Genomic DNA, 26,517 nt, shown 5'->3' with positions numbered 1-26,517 from the left:
GTCTTTGAATGCAGCACTGGTTAAGTGGATTTTGAGGAGCTGCCTCTTAATATCTGGAGCATGTCTTCTCACCACTGAATCTTTTCAGCACAGACGGGGGAGAAGAAGAAGAAAGATCACATTTTACTACATTAATCACAGCAAGTTAATGTGATTATGTGTACTTTATATTTCCATTCTTAATATCCCTCTCTTAAAGGCATAATCAATGACCACTTTCGTATTCATTGAAAAATTTCTGCAGATATGAGCGTAAGCTTCCCCGAGTTTCTTTTTTTTTAAAATCTGCTGCAGGATCTTGAGTCAGTAATTAAAGAGTCTTTTCTGGGTGCCTTCTGAAAGCCCTCGGCCTGCTTTAGGCCTGGGTCTGATGCAGTCCGCCGCCTCCATCTCTGCTGTGGTAAGTAGGTGTGAAAATCATTGTCAGTGTGCTTCAGGATAAAGCCCTGCTGTTGGATGCCATGGGTCAGAGTCACCACACATATACACACACACGCACACGCGCACACACACACACACACATTCTGACCCCCTGTTGAGCCTGATAAAAAAACCCACCCTCCCAAAAAAATGCACTGTGGATGTGCAGACAGGGCCTCTCAGCTTTTGTCTCTGATTATCCCAGCACATGTGTGTCCCTGTGTGTGTGTGTGTGTGTATGTGTGTGTGTGTGTGTGTGTGTGTGTGTGTGTGTGTGTGCAAGAGAGATTGTAGGAGAGAGATAGAGGAATCACTGGGGTGGAGGGCTGTTTAGATCGGCAGTCAGCGTGATGGAAAACCACACAGTTAAAGTCTCTGTGAGGGTCGACTCAGGACTGCAGCGACCGGAACTAAACAAGTGAAACCGAGCGGAGGTGAAGAGAGAGAAAGAGAGAGAAGAAGAGGGAGAGAGAGTGAGGGAGAGAGAGAGAGGAGCTGATCGGCCAGATTGCACGTGAAGGGAGAGGAGAGGAAAAGAATGTGACAGCGGAAGAAAACCACTGACGCAGCCTTGAGAGAAGCGTACAACGCCGACTCCAGTGGCTGCTGGTGCCAGAGCCCCCCTTCCTTTGGAAACGTAGACTCCCAAAATTGAGTTTTAGAGCTTTGGCTAATCAGGAGGGTTTTTTCCTGTTGAAATGACTCAATACATTATAAAACTTCATGGTTGGGTCTGCACTGGTCATGTAGGGGGATGCTGCGATAACCTTTAGACGTACCTTTGGAGCTTATCCATTTTATTGATTGTACATCCACCTGTGCAGGAAAACACACACACACACACACACACACACACACACACACACACAGCTGCTGGTCTTTAATGTGCAGTATCAGTGTGATATCAGTGCAAGGCACCGGGGAGCACAACAGCAAGCCACCTCCCGCTTTACGGCCTTATCTGCGGGTTGTTTTATCATCGTATCAGGTCAGAGGCCCATCTTTGCTCTTCTACCCCTCTTGAAGTCAAATCCACCAATGAGCTTTCGGCGCATGTTTTTCTGAAGTTGACGTCGTTATGTATCAGTCCAGCCCCGAACCTTATGATGATGATGTTCAGGATATGAACATCAGCGTCCTTATGCGTGCTGGTACTGTATCTGATTATCTGAGCAGTCCAAGTTTCCAAGTCCAAGTAAAACCCCCTAAATTCCTTTTGAGACGAAGCATTGCGAGTTACATTAGGATCTATGCTGCCTCTGCTTTTCCCTCAACAGAAAGCAGTCAGTTGTTCTGATTTTTGACTGGGATTCGTTTACAGCAATATAAGCTGCCGCTCAGACCGCCAGCGGGATTCTGTTCCTCGCCTGTGCCTGCGGATCGAGTGGACGGGTGTAATGTAGGAACACTTGCGTGGAGGACCAGACATCAGTGTCATCCAGGTCAGACAAGGCCATCCAGCCTGCAAACCCCAGGGAAGAAAAGGTGTGTGGGTGTGTGTTGGGGGGGAGGTCTCTTAACTTTGTCAAAGCCCCTCCATTGTGCTCCTCCGTGCAGCGAATGAAAACCAATCTGTCATCGCTCCACTAGCCAGCGCACCAGAGGAGAGTCAGGCTGTTGGAAACACAAGTCTATTCAGTGTGAAATGTAACTGGAATCGGAGTCCTCGGATAAGCTGAACTGGAAAAAACCCCTGATGTAAGATTTTTGAGCATCACTCTCCCACACACTGTGAAATGGGAGCCGCGAGTGCCGCATTCGGGTGCGCGTGAGATAGGTTTCAGTCCCGTATCTGCCCCCTCTTTCATGGGGCGCTGATTGACACGTTCTGTTGATGGAATTCCACCCAGCCACACGAAGTTAGCATGAGCGTGAAGTTGAGCGGGTTGCTGCGGTTCTGCAGGATCTGTGCAGGAAATTCGGCTGAGTCATGTTTGAGATTGGCCCGTGAAGATTCCACTTACTTCCCTCAGCCCTCCTGCATGTTCCCTCTTCACCTGTCACCTATAGAAAGACAGTCAGCTGACCAGAACAGAAATCGCGGCCTCCTCCCTGCTAAGCCTGCATACTGTTGAATGGAAGCTGCTAATGCTGTGTTCCGATGCCATTTGGAGTCACTTCTTCTCCTCTCCTCACAAGAATCCCCCTCGCGCCATTTTCCCCTGTAATCTCCCCACTCCTCTCTCCTCTGGGGTGGCTCACCCACTGCTCCCACCACTTTTTCACAGCGTCTCTCCTTCTTACAACCAGCACCTCCACCATTTTAATCCCTTTGACCCACACCCTGTGTGTTTCCCTGTATCAACAGCTCCTGGAGATTACATCCTGCCTGCCTCCTCGCCACTGCGGGCTTCACTCACTGTGGCTGGAGCTCGCTGCTGCATGCTAGGGTCTTAGTCAAACACTGCTGGGTGTATTAGCAACTGTGGCTCTTTAGCTTCCCCGGGATCAGAGACGACTCTAGTGAGGAATAACCTACATAAAGTTGAAGAAATGAAAATAGTTGTGAAATGAAAAGGCCGGGGTGCTGCCACTGCACTGCCCAGAGGCAACGGCATTTGGGTTTCAGAATGAAATAAAAGCAATGTGGTTATTTTGATGCCCAACTTTTTCATTATTACGTTCAATACGCTTTATATAAAGGTAAAAGGGCATTTTAGACGATGGCGTAAAACATCTTTTCGTTTTTCAAATTTTGCTTCTACAAATTGATGCTTCCTTAAAGGAGCTGAGGGGAGGTTAGAGTTATCTGGGTGTCAGGATGCTCTATGGCTCCTGCGTAGCTCGTCAATGAGTCGGGGCCGGTTCTGTCGCTCTGCGGGGGAACACAGAAGACCCCTCCTCTTTCATTTAGTGTTTCTGGTGATGGCCGACGGCTGTATTGATGCGAACTTTTGCGATCATTGCATAAAGAACCAACGCTCTCTTTCTACTGCCTGCTCATTTTCCTGTGGAGCAACCTTAAATCAAGCCTCTGACCCAGACTAGTTCAATTAAACCCTATCTGAGTGCCGCCCTCTCATATCAGAGCGCGCCTTTACCTAAAAGGCCTGTAAACGGTGATTAGTGAGTGTTTTGATTAAAATTCAACCACGTGTGGTGCTTCGACGGAGCCTCCTGCTCCTTCTGACTCCTGACTCCGCCTTTGGGTGCATGAACATGCATTATAACAAACACGTCTGCATGAACGCATACACACAGACTCCGCCTCCTCCCGGCCTAAGCCTAGACCGATCTCGTGGCTCAGCAGTTCAGCTGATTTAAAGGCCCTCACAAATGGGAAGACACAACCCGGAGACAAATCACGCCAGGGCAGCCTCAAGGTTCCTGCTAAACCTATTCAACTGAAGGGGGAGAGGCAGAACAGTGAAAAATACACACACACTCCACCCTGTCAGAACGCTTTTGGCTTATCTTGAGTGACTGTCAAGGCTGGAAATATCAGGGAATGGACAGAAATATATAAAATTAATAAGCTGCTGGATGTTGTCGGGAGTTATGATGCTTCATAAATCCCGGTTTGATCATTGCGGACAAGGCTTAAACCCAGAGCTGCTAATGCGCACAGCAGTGTTTTGGACTGGATTTTCTTCTGTTTGGGAGACAGAAGCCCTTAGCTGGCAAAAGTAAGATTTGTCATCTCTCCCTTTACCCCCCCTCCCCCATTTTATTCCCTTTCATGAGTGACAAATATTAAAAAGAGGGCCTGAGGGAGGTTGGCAGCCAACTTTAATAGAAGGGCACAGGTGTAGCAAGGTGAAACGGGCCAAAGGCAGAGAAGTGCTGTTCAGGAGGAAGAGAGAAGAGGCAGAGTCTGCTTGTAACTTATCAGTTGTACTTCCTTTGTCGGGTCAGGGGGTCCTGCAGCTTTTGTTTGTTTGTTTCTTATTCTGAAAGGATGGATGCTATCTCTCCCTCCATCCAGGCAGCTCCCTTCAGTTGAGGGCTGCAGGTAATATTTCACGTCAGGAATCAAGCAAAGGGCTGCCTTCTACAGTCCGACGGCCACCGCATCCATCATCGTCTGCGCCTCCTCCTCAGAGAGCTGGACTGCAACCAAGTACATTTACTTAAGTACCAATGCGCATCGATGTGATTAATTTAGAAGATATTTAATGCAAAACACAATACTTCAAATGTAATGGCTTCTCTCTAAGAGCTGCATCTGCAGCATGTTGCTATGTAGAGGGATCCCCCCCCCCACTTCTTACTTTTCCTTCCAGAGAAAGGGACTAATTAGACCGAGGCGTCTAATCTGCGGGGCCCTACCTGTCAATAAGCATGTTGTCACGACGATGACATCTCGTTTTGTGTTTTGATATGCAAAACACACGTGCTGCCGCTTCAGTCAGCAGCGCGTCAGTGAGACAGGCTGTCACAGGGAAGGAAATGACAACAGAAACATCTCTCTGCTGGACCAAATCAGAATAATGACATTCTAAATTAAGACTTGATGTGTGCCAGTGTGTGTGTGTGTCTGTTTTCCTCGTTCTGTTGTTGTGTTTCCGAGAGGTCACGCTACTTAAACACAAGTGGTAACTGGTAAATTTATTCCTCTTATTTCTTGTAACGGCACGAAAAAGTAATGAGGTGTTGGAGATAAAATGTATTAAGACAATAAACCATGTGATCTTTTCCTCTTTTTTTTTTTCCTCCCGCTGCTTTTTGAGTCAATTAGCACGTTTGACGCTCTGAAGAACGCCGCCGAGTTGTGTAGCTTCTCAGCGTGGAGCATCCGACTTTTATCCAATTACATTATGTGAGGTCTGTGGGCATGCAGGGCACCGCCAACATAATGGAGGGTGCCATCTATGGTGCGCTATTCTCTGCTTTTCCAGCGCGCGTGCCTATGGCTCTCACCATGAATTATTCAAAAGCTCCATCCACACACAGAGGGAGGAACCAGGCTCCATAGTAAACAGATTTTCTGCTCTCCGTCTTCTCAAATCTGAAGTGCAGGACAATGTAAAGCGCCAAATAATTACATGCTCCACCCCACCGCTCGCCATTTTACCTCCCCTCTGAGTTCACCTGAATAATAGTTCGCCAGATTAAAGTTTGGCTCCTTCTGCATGAAACGGACGCACGTAGATACACAGAGAAAAACATTTAAATATCTCCAATTTTTTTTTTCAAATCTCATCAAATATATTTGGCTCCAGTGTGGTTACAGAATATTCTTGCGGGCTGCTCTTCCTCTGTTGGTTTATTAAACCATAATAGATAACTGCCCTGGAGTTTGACTCTGGCTATAATCACTTTAGTTCCTCGCTGGCTATTGTGCTGTGAAATAGAAAATATGAATATTACATGGGTTTTAAATCCCTGCAAAAATTCCCCCCCTTTTTTTTCCCAGAATAAGGAAATTGACATATCCATTGCATTACTGCAGCTCCCATCTTTGCGTAATGGAGATTTCACATTATAGCCCTCACATTACAGCACCATGAAATATGCTAAGTATTTAAGAAAAATGAACTTTTTAAATAGTCCATCAGTGAAAACTGGAGTGAGAGGGGCGTCCGTGTGCTATTCTCCCCCCCCCATCCTCTCCCGGTTTCCTGCTTCGGGGATTTGCCCTGACCTTCAACTGGTCGTATCTTCCGGTGCAGATCTGTGGCAGTGACACATGTCATGTGTTGGAGAGGATTGAGGAGGAAGCCGGGGAGACGAGAGGGAGTGATCTTGGTCCGCAGCCCAGTCGGAGTCGGAGTCTGCCCTGGTGTCAAAGGATGGGCATGTTTGGCCCAAAACACAGACTGCACCTCATCCACTAATCTCTGCACAAAAACACCTTTGGGTGGGGGGGTGGGGGTTGAGTTTGACAGCGCGGACCGAGGGAGTTCAAAGCCGCCCTTAAATTCTTGGGCTGTGAGGAAGGATAGCTGTACGGGGGAGAACAAGAGGAGGAGTGTGCTGGAGTGGGGGTGGGAGAGAGAGGAGCCTACTCCAGATTCTGCACTTGCAGCATGGACCTGGATGAAGCTGAGCCAACGGAACCCCCCACCCACCACCACCATCACCACCACCCTCTTGTAGGAAAACTACAAAGGCGTAGGCAACATCTTGGAGGACACCCCCGTCTCCTCCTCCTCAACCCCAGCTGGACTGTCACATTACCACGCGTGAATAAAGGGCATATTTTGACCTGCGGCGGGGAGCTCCCCCCTTTCGGCCCAGACAGACTGCACGGGGGGGTGTTAATCTATAGATCCGGCGGGGCCCCAGAATGATCAAAAATCAGCAAATGCCACAAAGGTTAACATCTGCGCCTGAAAGCACACATCCGTCTCCCCTATACAAAGACAAGAGCGCGCTTCAAGGCGACTCTGCAGCGTTTGTTAGGAGCTAATTGGGTGACGGAGACCTTGATGTTGGCGTGCAGAACCTCTGACTTTAGGCACGTCGGTAAATAAATAAACTGTGAAGTTTGTTTTAGTTTCCCGAGGAGCCAAAAACGAAACCTTTTCTTTGTTTTTGCGCTGGGCTCCTTTTGCAGCAACGCGAGGCCAAAGCCCCCCAAGACTGTTCAGGAAAAGCTCCTAAACGGCGCCTCTGAAGCTCGGTTTGAGCTTTGTCATCACGCTTGAAGAATTTCCTTTTAATGTACTGTAATGTGAAATTCAGTGGGGACAAGTTTAATTGAGTTTTACACAAACCAGTTGGGAGTAGCGCTGGAAGGTAGGTGATGTTGAGGTTTTTAATCTCTGGCTCCGGAGAGGCTTGTTGACGGAGTGGTTCTTTCTCTTTGTGGAGAAAAAAAGAGGAAGCCTAAGAAATGATACATCCGTGGATAAAACCAATTGGCAACCCTCAAAGGGACGGGGGGTGATAAGGCAAATCCAGCACTTGTAGAGAAATAAAAGAATCCAACTGTTCATTAAAACAGGAAACAAAACAGGCGATTGAGAAGGAAGGCAGACTGCTCAGTGGAGGAGTGAGTGAACCAGACAAACAGAGCCAGAGATATCAGAGGAAAGGATTGGAAAATAATCAAGGATTTGTGAGGAGAATTAATAAGGAAGATAGGCACAAATAAGCATTTTTTCCCACTCTGGGCAAAATTAGGAGGGATGGACGACAAATATCAAACGGGGGGAATGGCATAAGCTACATAGACACCTAATTATAAAGGATAACCCAGATATGAAGGTCTGTGCCTTTTCATTTTACACACTTTGACTGTGAGGCGGTGGGGTCTTTTGTGGTTGGTAAACTAGATATTCACTGGATAGGGAAGATTCAGACGCTCTCACAAAGCAGCGTTCTGTCAGTCTCTGCCAGCAGAAATGATTTTAAACTTCACATTAAAGCCTTTTGGCAAGTGCTGGAATGGCTCTTGTTAAGCAAGATTTCAGATAAAATGTGAGATTCAAGGAGCAAAATTGGTTTGTGCTGAATCTCACTGAAAAATCGGAGTCTTTTTCTGAAGATGACCGGGAGTTTGCTTTCGCCGGACTGTTTTAGAGGATAGTGTGTGTGTTCTCTGTGTGTGTGCTGCTGTGTTTGACCCTGTCACGTGATGCAGCTCGGGGTAATGAGGACTGGATGTGGAGACTTGTGGTAATCAAAGACTGGAGAGGAGAGGTTGTAGGAAAGATGGGGGTGAAATAAAGCAGCAATGGAATCATCAGCACGTGGACGATCGGCCACTGAGACCTTCCATAGGTGTTTTGTGTGAAAGGGAGCCATTCATCAAGACATCAATAAAGCAGCATGGAGCAGATTATTGTTGTGTTTGCGTACCGCCGGCCCGCCATCATAAATAATGAGTTTGCTGCTGCTGTATTAATTATAATTAGAATACTGATAATGTGTATGCGCTTTTATTACTGGGGCTGAATCAATTTTTACAGTCTTATTGAGGCTCACAAGGTCACGCAAAGTTGGCAGAGTGAGAGATGGCGTTTTGTTGAGCATCTCTCTGCAGTCGGGGCTGTGGGGGGTGGGGGGGGGTCACAGAACTGGCCGCTTGTTCTCTGCGGATGTATCTCTATAAGTGGGTTCTTTCGCTATTACTAGCCTGAAATTGGTGGGATTTTAGCCAAACAGGGATTAAAATTAATGTCAGTGTGTTTTCTGATTTATTTATTTTTTCCCCCTGCATATTTCATTCAGTCCCGATAAGCGGTTCTGGCACGCGTGGTCAGAACACATGACAGAATACAAAGAGACGCTGGTGGAAAAAAAGCCAGCCCTTTTCCAGCGTTGTTTTGATGGGTTGGGTTTGCATTTGTTGACAGTTCACAGGAGAGCGTGCGCGTGTTCGGCCAAATGTTGAATCTCAACTTAGTCTAAATTCATAAGGCACCCCACTGGCTCGTTCCTCTGTTTCCCCCCCATCCTCAGCGGTTAGACTGTCAGATGGCCCAACAACAATGGATCCCAGCAGCCTATCAGCCGGCTCCTACCTCGGTGGCTCGCTGCGTGCCTTTAAAGACTGGATTTAGCGTGGCGTGGAAAGGTTCAAACTGACAAACGGTGCCATTACACCAATGGGAAAGAAAAAAAACCTGCTCGCATCATTCCTACATTTGAAATGCGTCAGCGTCGCTGCTGCACGTTTAACTGGTCTCCTCCCACCCTAAGACCATTGTGGGTTTGTTTCTGGTGTGTCTTGTCACCTGTTAGAACAGCTAAGCTGGTAATCTTTACAATAAACACGATCATCCTAATTAATGTTATGCATACATAGAGATTTGTTCAATTAGAGGCGCATATTTATATCCATAGGACACCATTTCTCTAAACAGCGGCGTGGCTGCGTGGCTATTTAAAGCGGCGCACATTTGCAATGCTAGATTTGCATTTTGTGAATGCGCTGCTATCAGTGAACAAACATCTCTCGTTTTTCCGCTCTGGCCTGTTAATAAATGGACGCGCGTTTTCTTCCTGGGGCCAGTTGTAATTTTTTTTCTTTCTTTCTTTTTCTTTTTGGAGGATGTTAAAATGACCTTGCATTTCTGTGTGAATGCGTGCATCTGTCATGAAATTATACATTCCATCAGCCCTCATTGAACTGGGCACGGACTCGGCGCCGCAGACCCGGGCCGCGGCACTGAGTCTTGATTATGAGTGCTGTGATATTGTAAATGACGAGATTCCTCGGAATGTTTCGGATTAATCGGTTTGTGCAGATACATGCGAGCGTGTGTGTGTGTGTGTGTTGTGAGAGGGTGGGTGGGGGGGGTGTTTGGTTGTCGCCATCTTGAACAGTTGCTCATTTCCATTCCGCCATCACATCCTGCATACAAAGCAGATTCTCAGATAGGTAATCCTTGTAAGGTTTTTAGAAGACAGGTTATTAGAGGATTGAGGGCCGCGCACGCACGTGTGTGTGTGTGTGTGCGCGTGTGTGTATGGAGAGAGAAATTATGTACATTTTTTAACTTGGTGACAATGAACTGTGTCTCAAAGCAGCAGGCACAGTAACTGTCTGCTTTCACTTCCCTGCTAACAACATCTCACCCTCTTAAAAATGAGAACACCCCAGGTGTACACACACACACACGCACACATACACACACACACACACCCTCCACCTGCTCCCCCCCTGTGTCTCCCCCAGAATTCTCTAAAATGCCTGAGGCTAAAAAGCTGGGTACCGTCCTCCACGCCTCCGGATTATTCCAGAACACCACCGCCGCTCTGCCATCATCCAGCAAACCCGGCGCCACCACCTAAACCTGCCTCCACCTGTCACCTGTCAGACGCACCCCACCTTTAAGTGGCCAGTTATTTTCCGTTGGTTTTAGATGTCTTTCATATCATGGCTCATTAAAGCGCAGCGCAGTAGGCAGCGTATTTACATAGGCGACCAGGGAGGTTTTAATTTGCGTCGGTACGGAGCATGACCGGAACTGAAGAGTGCAGCGCCAAAATGACTTTTTCACAGGGCGCCTCCACCGCCAGTGCAGCCACCTCCCACTTCCCCCCCCCGTCCATTCCCATACGAAAACATGTAACTGGGCGTAATTGCTCGAGCGGGGCACATAGACGGAGACAGAGCTGTCACAGAGGGGACCGGGGTCCCTCCCAGGCGACCGACCGGGAGGCCAATCAAAGCCAGCGACGAGGAGTCTGCGGTTGTGATCGTTCTACCGAACACACACCATTAGTTTCCTCAGAAAGTCTCCTCGCTTTCAGCCGCTGTGCAACTTCTGCCTCTAATTTTTAGCCGCTCAGTCTGGCTGCTACATGCAGGGCTCAGTCCAGAACCCGTCCTGTTTTGTATCGCCATCTGCAGCTCCACTCTTCATCCCTGTAATGGCTGCGTTTGTGTTTATTTAGTTAATTAGAGGGTATTTTTCACTTCCAAATTGATACTGCACTCGCTGCAGCTGGGCATAAGGTGTATTTAAAGCTGTAAAGAGCTAATTAGCATCATTATGTTTTTAATTATTCTTCCTTTTTTTTTTTTTTTACAAATTAGGTTGTAATGCATATATGAAAAGTGTGTCTCCTTTTTTCTGTTGAGGGCCCCTCTGTGGAGTTATTTACATGACAAGAGCTGCCAACCTCTGTGGTTCTATCTAGCCCTACAGTGCATAGCGGAGGAATAACGCAATTTCCCTCCAACAAGATTTTTAACAGAGATTTCCTCTAAACAGCAAAGCATTTTGTTTGCAGGCGAGACTCCCGTATCGGATGCAGATACCGGTTATCGGTCTCCGGTTCAAGATTCTATTCAAAAGAGACAAAGAGGAGAGGCATAATATTGTCGTAAGATGCTCTGTGTCACTCCCAAAATGTGCGGAGCACCGGGAGATTTCAGCAGTCGCGCAGTCGCTCCTCAAACATTTGTTCTCCTCCCACATCTCTCTGAGGACCCGGAGCTCCAAACTGGCCCCGGCAGATGCACTCCGAATAGCAGGCTGTTCACACATTGTCATAGAATCATTCCCAAGCCGACCTCCCCCTCCCCCACCGTCCACCGATGTTAATGCTGGCTCTACATCCCATCACCGCGCACTGATATCAATCAGCAGCAATGAGGCTGGCTCTGGCTCCGGTTCCATCACCGCCATCCCAAACAATGCCGCTACGCTTCTGCCCAGCCACCACACCCCAGCAAAGATGGCTCGGGGGGGGGTTCCGTCAGACAGGCAGGAGCAGACAGACACGTGGCCGTGTGATTTCAGTGTAATTTTGGAAAGCATATTGTCTAATTTTGCCATCTGTCCGGGAGGAAACGATGGCAGCGCGGAGCTCATTTGCCGTCTGCTTGCTTTATTGCGGCTATATAGAACAAGTTTTTGGAGCGGGATGCAGGCCCGGTGGTGCAGCCCAGTGGAGCTCAGAGGCGCGGCAGTGCACGGAGCAGGTTCCAGACACTCCATCACGGCCTACCTTGTGTTTGACATTCGCAAGCGTGCACAAGCTGAAAGAAATTGAGTGGTGAAGGAGTTACGTCATTTCCATATCCTCAAGTTTGAAAGCGACACAACTTGGTCTTAGATTTCACTCTCTGACAGTATAAACCATCAGGCCTTGTAGAGTTTGGAGCAGTTTGCAGCAAATGGTCTTAGAGACACGCACCCTCACGCACACACACATCCGCGTGCGTTGCTGTCACATTGTGGATCACGTCTGGTTCAGCTGCTCCTTGGCTCTGACATTAATACAGAGCAGATTGGTGGAGATCTGCAGCCCTTGTTGTTTGATCTTTCCTCCTCTTGCCACATTTCCTGGCACTGCCCCCCTGCCACACTGCGTGGCGCAGGCAGGACTGGCATGGCCTCAACGCGCCTGCCAGGTTTGTTCTCTGTCTTCTTCCTTGTCCAACTTATTCCCTTATGCCCGCTCCATGGATGCAGTTCTGCAAATTACAAGAGCTCCCCTACCCCCAGCGACAGCCCACATTTGAGAGAGCGGTTTGTCTTGATACCTGCCTCGGCCCAGGATGCATCACTCGGTGGTAGTTGTCTTCTGCCCCGAATTAGGTTACTGTCCTCATTCTCTTTTCCAGGTTTAGTGCAACATTCTCTGAAATTCTGGACTGAAATGTTGCACCAAACACTACAAGTATGAAGTCGAAAAGGCCGCGACTAAACACTAAATACAGACCGGAGAACAAAAGGCGGGCCTTAGCCAACACTAGCCACCGATTTAACTTGAACAAACACGGTATTCACTTATCAAAAGCCCGTGCTCTCCTATTTCCTGTTTACTCAGCAGTGTCATTTGGCCCATAATGCTGCGGCTCTCGGTATGGAAATGCTTTAGAATGACACAATCGAATGGATGAATTCAAAGTAAATACGTCTTGGAGGTAAAGGCGTCATCAGGGCCTGGTGTATAATCTGAGGTATTTGCTCAGGGAAGAGTATCTGCTTTAAGGATGTGAGGAGGAGGGAAAGGAAATGAGCGCGTGCTGCCTGGTGATGTCAGCACAGGCGGCTCGCCTGGCTTTTTTATGAATTAGCATCAGGTCCCGGCCTTTTCTGCACTCCCCCATCCCCCCGGTATTTGTGTAAACCACCTAATTTGTGACTCTAGATCTTTATCGCTGTAATTTATTCCAGGGTTTAGATGAAGCGCCGCATGACGTGTTGGAGACAATTGAGGAAGCCGGCGTGACACCTCCCTTAATGAGGCGCGTCCTTGGCTTTATTTGTGAGGGTCAGATGCAAAAATAAAAGGAGGAAAACTGAGAAATTGAACTGTAATTTAAGTGCAACACTATGACATTAGCTGAGCCATAAATTGGAACCAACCCACCATCAACCTGTCCAGGTTTTGGGTTCTTCAGATGTCACTTAGACGCAGATATGTATAGCAACTGTCGTCTCATCCTGCTCAGGCGTCTCTTCTTCCTCTCCCCTCGCCAAACGACGAGCACCTTCGCAGGTTCTCCACCGTCTCCATCCCAAGAAAGGCTGCTCTCCGGAGCGATGGCGAGCGTCTCCTAATGTGAACCAAACACAACCGCTCTGGCTCTCGGAGCCTCCTGGGCAACATATGGAGGCCTCCAAGTTAGTGTTCAACTACCCGACGGCTGTTGTGAAAGCGGCAGCAATAGCCGCGGCCCTCTGAGAGCTAATTAGAAACCCTTGTGCATAAACCTTGCTTGGAAGTTGCTGTGGGCTGCAGCAGCCCGACCAAGGCAGGATCTGTGCTGCCTGCGAGATAATAAACAACATTTGCATATAATGGCAGCGTTTGGCATCCTTCAGAGATCGCCCAGACACCCTGGTGGCAGGCTTTTGAAACGCATCGATCAAAAAAAGTTTGAGGCAAAGCTTCTGATCATTTCCAGCCTTTTGTTTCTCAGATATGTTTGGACTCATTCATGTGATCCCCCCCCCCTCCTATTAGAATTCTGGATGCCTAAATCCTAACTAATTATCACTCCCACCCTCCAGCGGGTTAAACTTGATTTGTAACAGATAAAAAGCTTCACATAAGGGATTCCCAACAATAGATATTTAGCTGCGGAGTAATTAAGCTGTATTAAACTTCATTCATACCTGCCAGAGTGTAATACTGCGCTGTTACACAGTGACGCTTTCAATTAATGAAAATGTCTAAATCAGCATTCATCTGGGATCACCATGTGGGGTCTGGCTCCACTGTATTTATCAGGAGCTGCAAGCCAACACAATCACGCCGACCTAGCGCAGTAATTGCCACGCCGCCGCTCACATGACAGCAGAAATTGAATTAAGTTGAGAGCAAAACATAAGCAGGTCTGAAGGGAAATGGAGGACAAGGAGGGAAGAGATTGAGGGCGGGGTGTGGTGGAAGGCGCCACCTTTGACTTAACTGTAATTTTTAGGACGCCGCGAATAAATAAGCGTCCGAGAGGCGCCGTGATTTCGGTGATTTTTGAGGAGCATATTACCGGAGGTGACAGCTGGCGGGAGATAGGCAGCTCGTGTTAAGAGGAGCGGATAAGAGGCTGTGACATTATGTCTGCGGGGGTTATGGTGTCACAGGCGAAGCGCCAACCACTATTACTGGATCAATACTTCTCAGTTTTGCACTTATCTGCAGCCCGATGGTTAGCAGAGGCTAAACGCCACGAGAGAGGGAGCAATCTGCCCCCTCGTGTTTTGTTTTTCAGCCTGGATGTGTCCTTTAGGGGAAGCAAAGTCCATCTTTTGTACTTTTAGGCGCGGACGCATAAAATCGTACCTGTGTCACGGCCGCTGGAGTGCAGGAGAAAGAAGCGCCGTCACAGCCAGAAACAAGAAAAAGGGCGTACTTTCAAGTCTTTCATTAAACTTCTGACGCTTCGGAGTTAATCCTCGGCGTACAAGGAACAAAAACTCAGCGTTCAATAATTTAAAAGCAGGGCGAGAGACAGAGGAGAGAGAGAGAGAGAGAATTGGGGATGGTGGCGGTGGTGTGTCCTGATCGCTACATATTCATATTCCTATGCAGGCGTTATCACTTTAAAGGCTTTCTAATTACAACAACAAGACAAAAACTCCTTGGATTCCTTCCAGACCGGCTAAATGATAAAATAAGCTTGCACTCTCTCTCCTTCTTAATCTCTGCAAAGCACCTTGGAGCCTCATCTCCCAAATACAGGCGAATGAATGTGAAAATGCCATTTAGAGATGCAGGTGTGACATTTGATAAGAAACTTCTGGATTAAATATGTTCTGCTAATGAGGAACCCAGCTACCCCATCAGGGCAAACTATTGGTGGGATTGTGTGCGCGCTGATAACATTCCGCACGCAAACATCCAAATTCATTATTAATAAACAGCCGCGGTCTCTCTATCACACAGAAAGTCTGGATCCTTCAGTAGCAGAGACGCGCGCGTTGCGTCTCATTAGAGGGGGGTGGTGCAGCCAGGATCGGGGTGGGGTAGGGGTATCAACCCTTCTCATATTTAGCTGTTTGGGGGCTTTTCAGGGGAAAGGGGGAGGAGGGGGGATTTCAAAGTGTATGGTAATGGTGGAGCGAACGTTCAAACAAAAGCGGTTGAAAGTTTCTGGGGATCTGGCAGCGGATGTAATTCGCTGGCTCCGACGGAAAAGAGGGGATAGCAGACTAAGCCACTGGTGCGGTAGACTGGGAAGTCCCTGGCCCCAGCCTGACATTTAGAACGATTTGGAGAAGATTAAAGCCGTATTACTGCTGTAGTCCGTCATGTGGCTCTGTAATGAGGTGCGAGTGCATTACCGTCCTTTGGAAGTTAGCGGCCGCCTTTTTTTTTTTTGTTCCTCCCCTTTTTCAGACCTTTAAAAGGAAAGACACAGGCAGAGCGAGGGGGGGTGGAGGTGGAGGGGGCTGCATCGTGGCCACCGAGGCTGAGATGAGGCTCCAGAGGCCTGCCAGTGGAAGCTCAGGCTGCCACCGTTGAAGACCTGTCAGTCTAAACCAGCTTAGTTCAGCCAGCCAGCAAAGTGTCTCAGACCGACAGGCAGCGCGTTGTTATTCGGGCCGTGTCAGCCTGCTGTAATATTCTATATTCAAATAGAAATTAGAAGTGGAGTGTGTTATTTTGGGCACAGTGTACAGAAGTGCACGATTTTTTTTTTCTGAGTGCACGCAAACAGCTTGAGGAGCCCTGCCAGCTCTCTGGGTAACAATTATTATTTTTGGCCTGGTAGCTTTTCTTTATTTGACGCCACAAAGTGAAACAGGGACAATAGTGCCAATTCTAAAGCCGGTCCCCCGAATACCAAAATCCAAGAGGTGTTAAAAACTGCACGCCTTATCTGCAAAAATAAAAACACAGGTAATTTGGCGTTAGCCTGTGCAAATGAAGGTTGCAGGTGTCGTCCATCCATTTAAAGGCTCTTTATGATGTTAATTAGTTGTTAGCGTAATTTTCCAGCCTCCGCTATCAAGCGTGAGAAGTTCAGAGACCTGCTGTTAACGGGGAGTCAATGCCATGGCACCGATTCAAGAGCTCCCAAACAGGACGGCCAGCGATAACGAACAGGTGATGGGGCTCCATGCCTGTGGCGGCGGGGTACTGCGAAAGACAATTGAATTCGTGGGGAGAAATGAATCTTGCGGACAGCGTATCAAATGTTAAAACAACACACATTGCGCGCAATTTGCTTATGTAAGAGGCCGATAAAAGTGTGTTTATTTAAAAGATAAACAAAGGCCGGTGTGTGTATGTGTGTGTCGGTGGGTGGGGGCGGGGGGGTGGGGGTTCTGGTGCAGTAAATTGCGCATACGTGTTTATTCTCTCCAAGTAACTCCAGAGGTTTATGGTCCCAGACACGGGCAGACGTGCTTTACGGCTCCTCTGTTGCTGTGATAGCAGTATTTATGGTGCTGGAATTTATGCTGTACTGTATACATACTGTCCGTGTGCCAGCGCCGGGCTGCACTCAGGTTGATTTGGTGTTTTTTATTGTGTTCTCGCACCTTTGAGCGACGCTCAGATTAGCGTCAGGGGTCACATTCGTTAACCCGCGAAGGTGGAATTCAAAAATTCCAAAGTTGTTTTGTTTTTTTGTTTTTCCCCCCCTTCTTCTTCCTTCAAAGGAATGAAATCTGGAGGTCCAGCTCCTCAGCCGCTGCTCGGGCTAATCTGAGCCCCTCGCCACATTTCCGCTCTGCTTCCTCCGACCGCAGACGTATTTGCTCCACCTTGCTGCCCGCGCGACGCTGAAGCTTTAAATGGGCAAACACAAAATGTGGCCGATAACCTGTGGAGAAGCTTTGGAGAGACTTGACTCCCAACATTATTTTAAAGACCAGATCTGAGAGGTGCGGCGCAGCATTCGGGAGTGATTATCGGCCATGATCCCTCCTCCGTGCTCTAGAGTCATCCATCTGCCCATCCAGCGCCTCAAACGGCCCCGGCGTGCACACGCGCACGCGTAGGCCCATGTAAAGACAGACCCCTAATCATGTGGACGCCGTGGATGAGCGAGGCCTAGAGATGAGAACAGCTCTGTAAACACGGGCAGGCAGCAGGGAGCTTCCTTCTCCCTTCCCCTCCCCTCTGCATCTCTGAATAAGCAAACGGGAAGATTTAGGGATTTTACCGGGACCCGACTTGGTAGCATCGGCTCAGGGTCTTTTTCAACATTTTCTGGGGTGCTGCCTATGGGATATTGTCCTTAGATTCTGAAATGCCACCCACCCGTTATAAGCTGTGTCTTTTGTCAACAGTATTTTGAGACTGAACCGTCTCCTTTCCCCCTTTTTCCTCCTTTGGATTTAACTCTTGGGCATCTTCTGTAACCCACATATTAGCAGCCCTTCATATTCCGTGGCTGACCTCTGCTGTTGACCTTTACCGCTCAGATAAACTGGCAGAATCTTTACGAGGGGCTTCAATTATACAGCTACCGTCATTTTTCATTCCACCTCATATTCACAGAAGTCCACTTTTTTCCCGATAATGAACGATCGTGACAGACCAGTAAATCTAGTCTGCATCAACTGCGTGCGTTCCACAAACAAGCTAATACAATTGGCTGTATCAAATGGGATGTATATTAACAACAGTCAGCTGTGCTCTCCGTGCTGTCAGGATTCTATTATGGAGCGCGCTCCCGCCCCTTGTTTTGATACAGCAGTAATTTAAAGACCGATCTTAATTGACTTATTTTTTCCGCGTGTCTGTCGGAGCTTGTGCGCGTGCCGCACTAAGAGCCTTGTTTCTTTATTGGGCCACACACAATGTACTGAGTTCAATTTTACCATTCATAATGAATGCAGCCCCACCATTCAAATGCAGCCATAAGCACACAGCAGATAAGAATTTAATTAAATGTAGATTAAAACCAAACAGGAAAACACACTGGCTGATAATTTTTTATCACGTCCCCTGGTCATATCCCCCCCCCCACACACTCATACTTTCCACTTGTTCTTCCTTGGGCTACATCTTTTCTGCTTGCCAAAAGTAGCAAAACACCTCACACATCTCACCGTGGCGCCGCGAGATTGTGTAAAATGCAAAACGAGGGGCGGTCACACGATTAATCAGAATCCTTATGTCTGGGGAGGATAGAGGTTGGCAGAGGATGGAAGGGGGGGGGGGCTGCGTAGAGGGGTGCAAGGAAGGAATTAGTTGCCTCATCCCAAATTTGCATCATATTCCAAAGGACAATCCCAGCACTGTAGGCAAGGGGAAGCATATCTCGCTCTCTGCAGGAACAATTAAATATTTCCTACAATGCTGAATAAATGTCACCTTCAGTATCAAACCGTCCGTACTTGCTAAACACGGTGTTACGGCGAGTGCCTGGAAAGCTCGCCCCGGCAGAGAGGAGCCGCGGACCCCGGCCTTAGCTAACACGCTGCAACACACACCGGGGAGCCGCTCACCTCGGGCGCTGATGGTGTGTCCGCCTCCGCTGGGGATGTCCCGCCACCGATGCATCGCTGACGCAAACTTTAGTTAATATTTACTCGGTTTATCTCTGCTAGTCTGAAAACAGGCAGGAACTCAGCTCTGCTTTGTTCTTCAGAGGAAATATTAGATTTAAGCCATCTGTTGGACTCATCCTGTGGCCTAGACTATCCACTCGTATTTTTCTGACAGCTTTTCGCTTGCATGAATGTCTTGAGAGGCAAATGTTAAACTTTAGGTGACAACTCTTGCTTCTCACACACACACAGATTCCCAACACTGTAAACTGGGATTTGAAAGATTTTTTTTTTACAATTGCAAATGTAATATAAAGCTAAAGTGGCCCTGGTAACATGCTAGTGGATTCAGCAGCCGGGTCTGTGCCCGCCTGCCCACCGTGCCGGTGCCGCATCTCAGTTCCACTCTATTACCCTCATGCAGGCGATTGGCCTTTTCTGTGGGGAAAAGAGCAATTTCCTGTCGCAGTCTGTTTGATCAAGTGCTAAACCCTTGTGATCAATAGAGAGACAGATGTCGGCTCCAGATGGCCGCGTGGTGATACCTGGGGCAGCGCGGGGGCCTGCCAGGACGACAGAATGGCAATGAGCAAGGGCAGCGGCTGTGCTCCCGATGTCCCAGCCACAGAGACGCAGACGTGACAAATGCAATTAGGCTTTTCAGGTTGTGGAATATTTATTTCTCTTGCAAAGTGACAGAAAATTTAATTAGCACATACTTTAACTAATATGTAGAATTATGGGGCTGCTCAATTACTGGGCATAATGGGACGTGGCAGCACATATGCACTGGAGGTTGCTTAGCCGGTGAAGCTAAGATAGCAGGAGTTTAAAATGCACATTTTCTTACATGTCAAAAAAGAGAATGCATAAAAATAAGACTTAATAAATTCCTTCCCTTGTGACCAGATCAATAATGTCACATTTCAAAATGGATGACAGGTGCATCTCTCTGGCTCCGGCTCCTTCTGGAGAGGAAAAAAAAAGAACTGCCAGCACCAGAAGGCCATAATAGACCTTTCCAAAGACAGAGGAGGAGAGAAAGGCTCCCATTTTTAAAACGGCGAGCATTTGCATTAGGGCTGGCATCCGCTACACCCCCCCACCCTCCCAAAACACACACACACACACACACACACACACACACACACACAAATGCACAGACATACAGACTGGCCAGGCAGCCCATGTGGCGTAGGGCCGGAGCCATGTTGGAGGAACCACTGAGGCGTGTGGCAATGGCACGCTGTTCTCCCAGGAAAATGCGGGCTCACCGGCTTTGGCCCTCTGCCGTTCACCTGCTCCCACTGAGGCATGATGGGTAGGGGGACACGGGCCATGAGGCCACAGCTGGAATGGAGGGGAGAAGGAGCAGCGGCGGCCTGTCGCAAGGGGTCCTCTGCTCCCATTAGCAGGGCGTGGTAAGGACAGGTCTCTGACCAGCCGGCTGCCACAGAGGGGGCCGCGGTAAACACATGTCGCCCCCACATCAGGGATACAGGCGGCGCTACCTGCAGAGAGGGGGAGCTAATAGAGTGCTCAACACGACAAACGTGTCCAAATCAAGAATAAAGCAGCGGGGAGGGGCGGGGCCAGGAACTGTCCTCCACGTTACTGTGGACGGGGAGGGTCTGCACGGGGGGAGCGGGTCCTACTATCCAGATCTGTGGTGGGTATTGTCTTTCACTGACAGCACAGAACTCACACGCTGTCTGCCAAACAGAACCTTTGAAAAATGTTCTCAGTAGCTATTTTTATAAAGGGAACATTTCATTATTTTTGACAGGAAAAAAGAGGAAATGACTTCAAAAATAAGGCTCCCTCAGCTGATGTCTTCATAAATTTCAGAATATGCAAAAAAAAAAAAAAGAAATTGAATTTAAACAGCAGCAATGTTCAAGTTTGGAGCAAAAACAGGAGCTAATTTGCTCCTTTTGCCTTCTTCTAAATGATTACACCACCATTAGCAGACAAATATCCCCCTGCCAGGAACCATCACTGCAGTAGAGACTCACCAGCCAAACTCTTTTCATTTCCAAGTGCAGCCATTTCTTTTCCACCCAGTAAAACATTTGCTGAATCACAACACTGGCAGGTTTTTGTGATGTTCAAACAGTTCATAAATGTGCATTGAGTGGCTGTTCGGTGCGCTGCTCTACTTTTATGTCTTTGTTGCCTGTGAATGTAATACCATTGAGGAAACTGCATGCGCGAGGCTCCCCTGGGAGGACTTTTTAATTTGTGGATTCTGACCTGCGTGCCACCCGCTCGAGGGCATCCATGAGCTCTCGGTGCCGGTTATATCTGCAAAACACTTGATGCTAAAGCAGTCCAGATGCTGGGGAAATCAGTGGGTGCAGGCCAGAAAAGGCTGAAATAATAGGAAAAAAAAAGAAGTGCAAAAATACCAAGGAAATTTTTACATTTTTACATTTTAGGAGGCAAGATGTTTTATGAAAAGATGGCTGATTTCTAAATGTAATTATAATAAATGAAAAAAATCTTACGCGTCGTATTTAAAGCGACACGGGGGTCAAAGGTCGAGCTAGAACGGTGCGGTCTGATCCGAACCCTCCGGAGAACGAGATGTTCAGCGCCGACCTGCGAGGACTTGTGTGCAGACCGGTGTGTGTGCTGCTCCGAAGCGCCTCCACAGAAACACTCACAGCTCGGCTTCAGCATGAGAAGAGTGCCTCCTAGCGGCCGAGACTGGAAGCGAACCTTCGGTGGACCAGAAGGAAGCGGAGTCGTGAAATAACGGCGGAGTCAGCTCATTCTGGGCCAGTGTGCATCAATAATGGCGTGCTCGTTTGACCCCCTGAATGATGTGCCCGCTCGGGTCCAACTCAGCGGTTTCCTTTCTGCTGCCTGCTTGCTCCGAGCAGGGATTGTGACGGCCGCGAGTCCTCCTAATGTGTTCGACTCTGATGATCCGGAAACAGTCCAAATATTTACCGGTATTCATGAGGAAGATTTGTTTAGCGTTTGTCGCCCCGGCGTCTGCTGTCAGGTGCAGATACAGATATTATTCATCCACGATTGGCGATAAATATTTTCCCAAGAGCCAGGGAAGTTGACTGGCAAGTTGTTTTGTGTGTGGCGCTGCCATTTTCTCGGCCCGCGATAAAGCTTTGTCCAATAAAGAAGCGCCGGGCGCAGCAATGTGCAGCTACTTGATATTCGCCGGCGCGACAGGCTCGTTCCCATTTGACCAGGAGGAGCTGCAGCTGATGTGAAGACAAGAAGAGTCGAGGTCTTTAATTACAACCTTCTCTGTGGCTTCAGGCACCACTAGTCTCACTCGACAATTAAGACCAGCAGTTAGTGCGGGCAAAATGGAGAGAGACGAGACCTTTAACAGCCGGAACAGTCGAACCAAATTTCAAATTGGGGCTGACAAAGAGAACGTGAATAAAAAGACGCCGGGCGGGCCTTTCTTGCCTCCTCTCCCATCGGTTATGGAGCGCTCCGGTTTACAGTTTAACACTTGACCCCCACAGAGCGTCGCCTTGACGCTGCTGTTTCTCCCAGAAGCCCCGTCCCACCCCTCCCATCACAGGTGGCTGTGGTGCAGTGGGACTGTACTCCAGTGCTGTAATGGCCTCCGCAGCACTAATGTGTTTGGGCAGATGGGAGAGGCGAGTGCTGATGTGCTTAACTATGCATTTTACAGCTAAACTATTAAAGAGTTGTGCTGTTTACACACCAACATTTGAATACCTGTCTTCAGGCCAGTTTAATTATCCGGGCCCTTCTGTTATTTCTGCTGCTTTGTTGTCTCTCTGCTTTTTCAGCAGGCGTGAGAGATTTGTCTGCAGCTTCATTAAGATACGGCCGTTTGCAGGAAGCAAAACACATATTCCTGCTTAAATATCTCCCCCTCTCCTTGCTGCAGCCATGCATTTACAGATACTGTACACACCCGCCTTTCCTATAAAGTCATTTAACGTGGGGGGGTGGTGGTGTCCTGTGATGCCTGCTCTTTGAAATCTCTCAGGGCTTTTGACAGAGGGGAGGGGAACACATGCCCCGAATCCCCGCGATTCATCCTGAGACATTTGATTAGTTTATAAGCACTTACAGGGGAGAGAGCCGCCTGGCATTCTAATTCCATTTCATAAATTCCTTCATGTGTTCATCTTCAACAGCACGTTCAAATAAAGCATTTATCAGGGAGAAGAGAGGGAAGAGGGCATTTAGCCAACACAGCCACAGTCTCAGGGCCTCGCTGAGCCAGTGGATGTGGTGTTGAGAGACGGCAGGAAGCAGTGGTTTTTAATTATCTGGACTACGTACAGGATGCCGTTTTGATTGTTTTAATGAGGCAGCTGGCCTATTGTCTCCCCTTAATTCCTCCATTGTTTTTAGAATATGTCATAGTTCTTTATTCTTTTATCAGGTGCTCTGCAGGAGGATTTAGACAATAGCCTTCATTCCAACTGTATTGGCCACTGCACAAAGGCGGCTCGGTGCAGACAGTTAGCAGGCAAACACGCGCAAATCGTAAGCTGCACTTTTCAGAGCCTTTTACCCAGTTTCCCGACTTAAGGCTTTGGTGTTTCTCTCTCAGCTCTTGACCCCCCCCTTCTCAACTCCTCACTGCTGTATTCAGGCAGATCACGGCACGGTGACGGGTGGCTCACCTCCACTCCTGCCTGTCATGAAGAGGTGGTGATGGATATAATAAATCTGGGCGAATGACTTCATTGCGCTGTTTCCTGCACGCCGGCTTCTCGTCTTGTAATTTTTTAACATAAAAATCTGGTGGAGGAGAACCAACAAGGGCTCTAACTCCGGCTACCCTGTTAGCGTGCACGATCCTGCAGCTCAGGGCGTACCTGCCACCTTGTTTTGCCTGAGTGACTGTAACAAGTGCTGCCTCAGTGTTTTTGCGCAGCGCTGCGAAAAACTGGGACATGAAGTCCCCGAAACTCTCTTCCAGCGTTCGTGCACGCAGCAGATGGATCCGGAGCGTTCTTGGCCGAGGGGATGCACGGCGAGGACACATTTTCATCAGACTCCTCACAACCGCCTTCGTTTTCAGCTGAGGGGAACGTACCGCATCTGCGCCTTAACAGTAAAAATCTCTCTTTCTGCGCGTGAGGCCCCAGTTTGTCGATCTCTTTGTAATTCGAGAGCTTCTGAACTAAAAGATCCGTCGCGAGGAGGGAAACTTTTGTGGCAATGATGCGATATCTCCCCCCCCCAACGCTGTCAGTAGCAGTTTATATCTACCTTGATGGTAACTTGGGCAGACAGTGGAGGGAGTTTTGTTATTTTAATTAGGAGATAAAAATTCAAAGGGCCTCTCCAGGCAGTGTGTGGTATGACAGACTCAAAACGATGAAGCGGAGCGGCCTGAAGTGTGCGTCTCGTCACAGCAGATTGGCCCACAGATAGGCGCCGCTCTTTAAAGTGGTGCGGCCGTGCACGCGCTCACGCGGCCTGGGAGACAGCATATTTTAATAATATTTCACCGCTTTCGCACGTTTGTGCTGGTTTAATTTCCAGCGCTTGGGCGGCAGATTGAAGAGGCTGGAAAGGTTTTAATCAAAACAGCGATGTGAAATCTGAAACAGTCAATTGAAATAATGGGCCAATTCATTCTGGGAACTTAACGGTCTGTACACGAGGCGTGACTGAGGAGCGGGGAGTCGTGGCGGCTTCTTTCCAGCTCCGTGTTTCCCGTTTGTAATAAATCCACGGGGAAGTGGATTGTTGTCACACACAGCCTTGTTGAGCACCTTCACCGTGTCTGTGGAGCGTTTTTAAACCCGGTGATTCATAACGTTTTTGTGTAAACATGAGTAATCGGTGCTCCACACGTGTGTGGGCTTTCTGGCTGCCCCCCACCCGCGCCTTCCCCACCTCTCCTCAGGACTCTTTACTCCACACTAGCCGCACCCCCCCCCCTTCAGCCTTGACACTCCGTCAGTATGTTTGCACATCTTTAAAAGCTAACAGCGCGCTTTAATTAATTGTCCAGCCTTCCTTGGAAACAATGTCCTAATTCTGCCATTTAGCAGGAGCGTATCATAGTTTGTTGTTATCTCCACAGCCAGATTTCTGTAAATAGTCACATTAAAAACTTTAATCTCTTCAATGGAAAATGAAGTGCGGCTGAAAAGCCTGTCATGTGCCGAGATAAAAATTATCTAAGCTAAAACCTTCACTCTCTCCCTCCACCCCAACAGTCCTCCTGGCCGCCCCCCTCCCCCTCGCCCACCCCCTTCCTTTGACTTAATGAATATGTTCAGAAGATTTTCAGAGGAATGCTTAATCCCAAAACACAACAATCTAATAATGTGGAGGACCTGTCCGTGTGTTCCAGCTGACAGAAGCAACACTGCAGGCCATGGTTAACCCCCTCCTCATTTGCGGCTTCTAAATAACCACAGCATGGTGAATAAAACACAATCCAGGTGATATCCTGTCCAGCACAGGTCAAACAAGCCGGCAATGTCTTTAAAATGCCGCGCTTACGTTACATAACTGACATTTAAACCCCCATTTTCCCATTTTCCACTGACTTCGACATCTTCTGTCTGCTCTGCGCAGGTGGCCAACTGTGGTGCACCACCACCAAGAACATGATGGAGGGCGAGGAGCTGGTGGCGTTCGCGGTGGACTTTGACTCGCGGCTGCAGGCGGTGAACCACATGTCTCTGAGCGAGGGCATGTACCCGGCACGGCTGCTGGACAGCATCCAGCTCCTGCCGCAGCAGGCCGCCATGGCTTCCATCCTGCCCACTGCCATCGTCAACAGTGAGTGTCGGCGCACGCGCCCCCGATGGACGGTGACGCGCTTTCAGTCGGAGGCGGACAGTCGCACGTGCGCACTCTTCTGGGGGGTTTTTTCCCTCGCAAAACGAGTCAGCAGCCCGCACTCAGTCACCTGCTTAACGAGGAGCGTCGTCTCCAGCAGGCGTAGATTAACCCAGATGAGTCTGGGCTGCAGATAAGAGCTGTCGACCTTCAAGTTTTGGGTTCACATAAACACACCGAGGCTCCAACTCGTGTGTTAATTGCAAAATACACGCTCCATGCAAATGGTGTGTTTGTTTATTTAGCGAGGGCTATCTGGGTTCAGCTCAACAGGGAGGCTTCTGTAAGCAGATGGTCCAGTGTTCTTGTTTGCCCTTGAGAAAGGGCACCAACCCAGTGGTAGCAGCGCAGCGATATGCAGCGGCTGAGGATTTGGTGGAAAAGCCTTTTAACGCTGGCTTTGAGAGTCAGAACTGGAAGTGTGTGCATGTGCACGAGCTCTTTTTATCTTTATCCTTGTGCATAAATATGAAAGCACTGATATGGTGTCCCCTTTGTCCCCTTCCCTGTCCCTCCAGAGGACATCTTTCCCTGCAAAGCTTGCGGAATCTGGTTCCGGAGTGAGAGGAACCTGCACGCCCATCTGATGTACTACTGCAGCGGGCGGCAGAGGGAGCCAGAGACTGTCGTGGAGGAAAATGACGCCGCCCCCCACCAGACCCCCAGTATCTGCCCAATCCCACAGTGCAACAAGAGCTTCTCTGGAGCCAGAGCTTTGGAAATGCACTTGAGCACATCACACAGCGGTGAGTGCTGACGAGAAGCTCCGAATTCCCATCGGCTCGGTCAAACACCCGGATCTCCACAGTCTCGGCAGACTGCTGCAGTTACAACTCAAAGCTCTGACAACTGGTCAGATATGCAGGGGAAAAGAACCCTCACGTCAGTGGGTCCAAACAACTGTGATAGCGACATAGTGAATTCCTGGATGTGCTGATAACGGCACATACAGGACTGGTTCAACCGGGATATT

At 48.6% G+C, this 26,517-nt stretch overlaps 1 protein-coding gene across 1 annotated transcript in view; it reads left to right on the top strand.

The window, feature by feature from the left end:
* The window catches only part of zfpm2a (zinc finger protein, FOG family member 2a), a 115,883-nt gene that overhangs the window by 86,323 nt on the left and 3,043 nt on the right, over positions 1-26,517 (top strand). Inside the window, exons 7-8 of the mRNA XM_011605257.2 lie at positions 25,278-25,484; positions 26,063-26,290. Of these exons, the coding sequence (XP_011603559.2) occupies positions 25,278-25,484; positions 26,063-26,290 (435 nt within the window). The remainder of the gene's footprint in view (positions 1-25,277; positions 25,485-26,062; positions 26,291-26,517) is intronic.

This window comes from Takifugu rubripes, chromosome 7 (genome assembly GCF_901000725.2).
Source record: "Takifugu rubripes chromosome 7, fTakRub1.2, whole genome shotgun sequence".
Classification (NCBI taxonomy): domain Eukaryota; kingdom Metazoa; phylum Chordata; class Actinopteri; order Tetraodontiformes; family Tetraodontidae; genus Takifugu; species Takifugu rubripes.
Note: the sequence above shows the minus strand (reverse complement) of the source record. Positions and strands in the feature narration are given on the sequence as shown.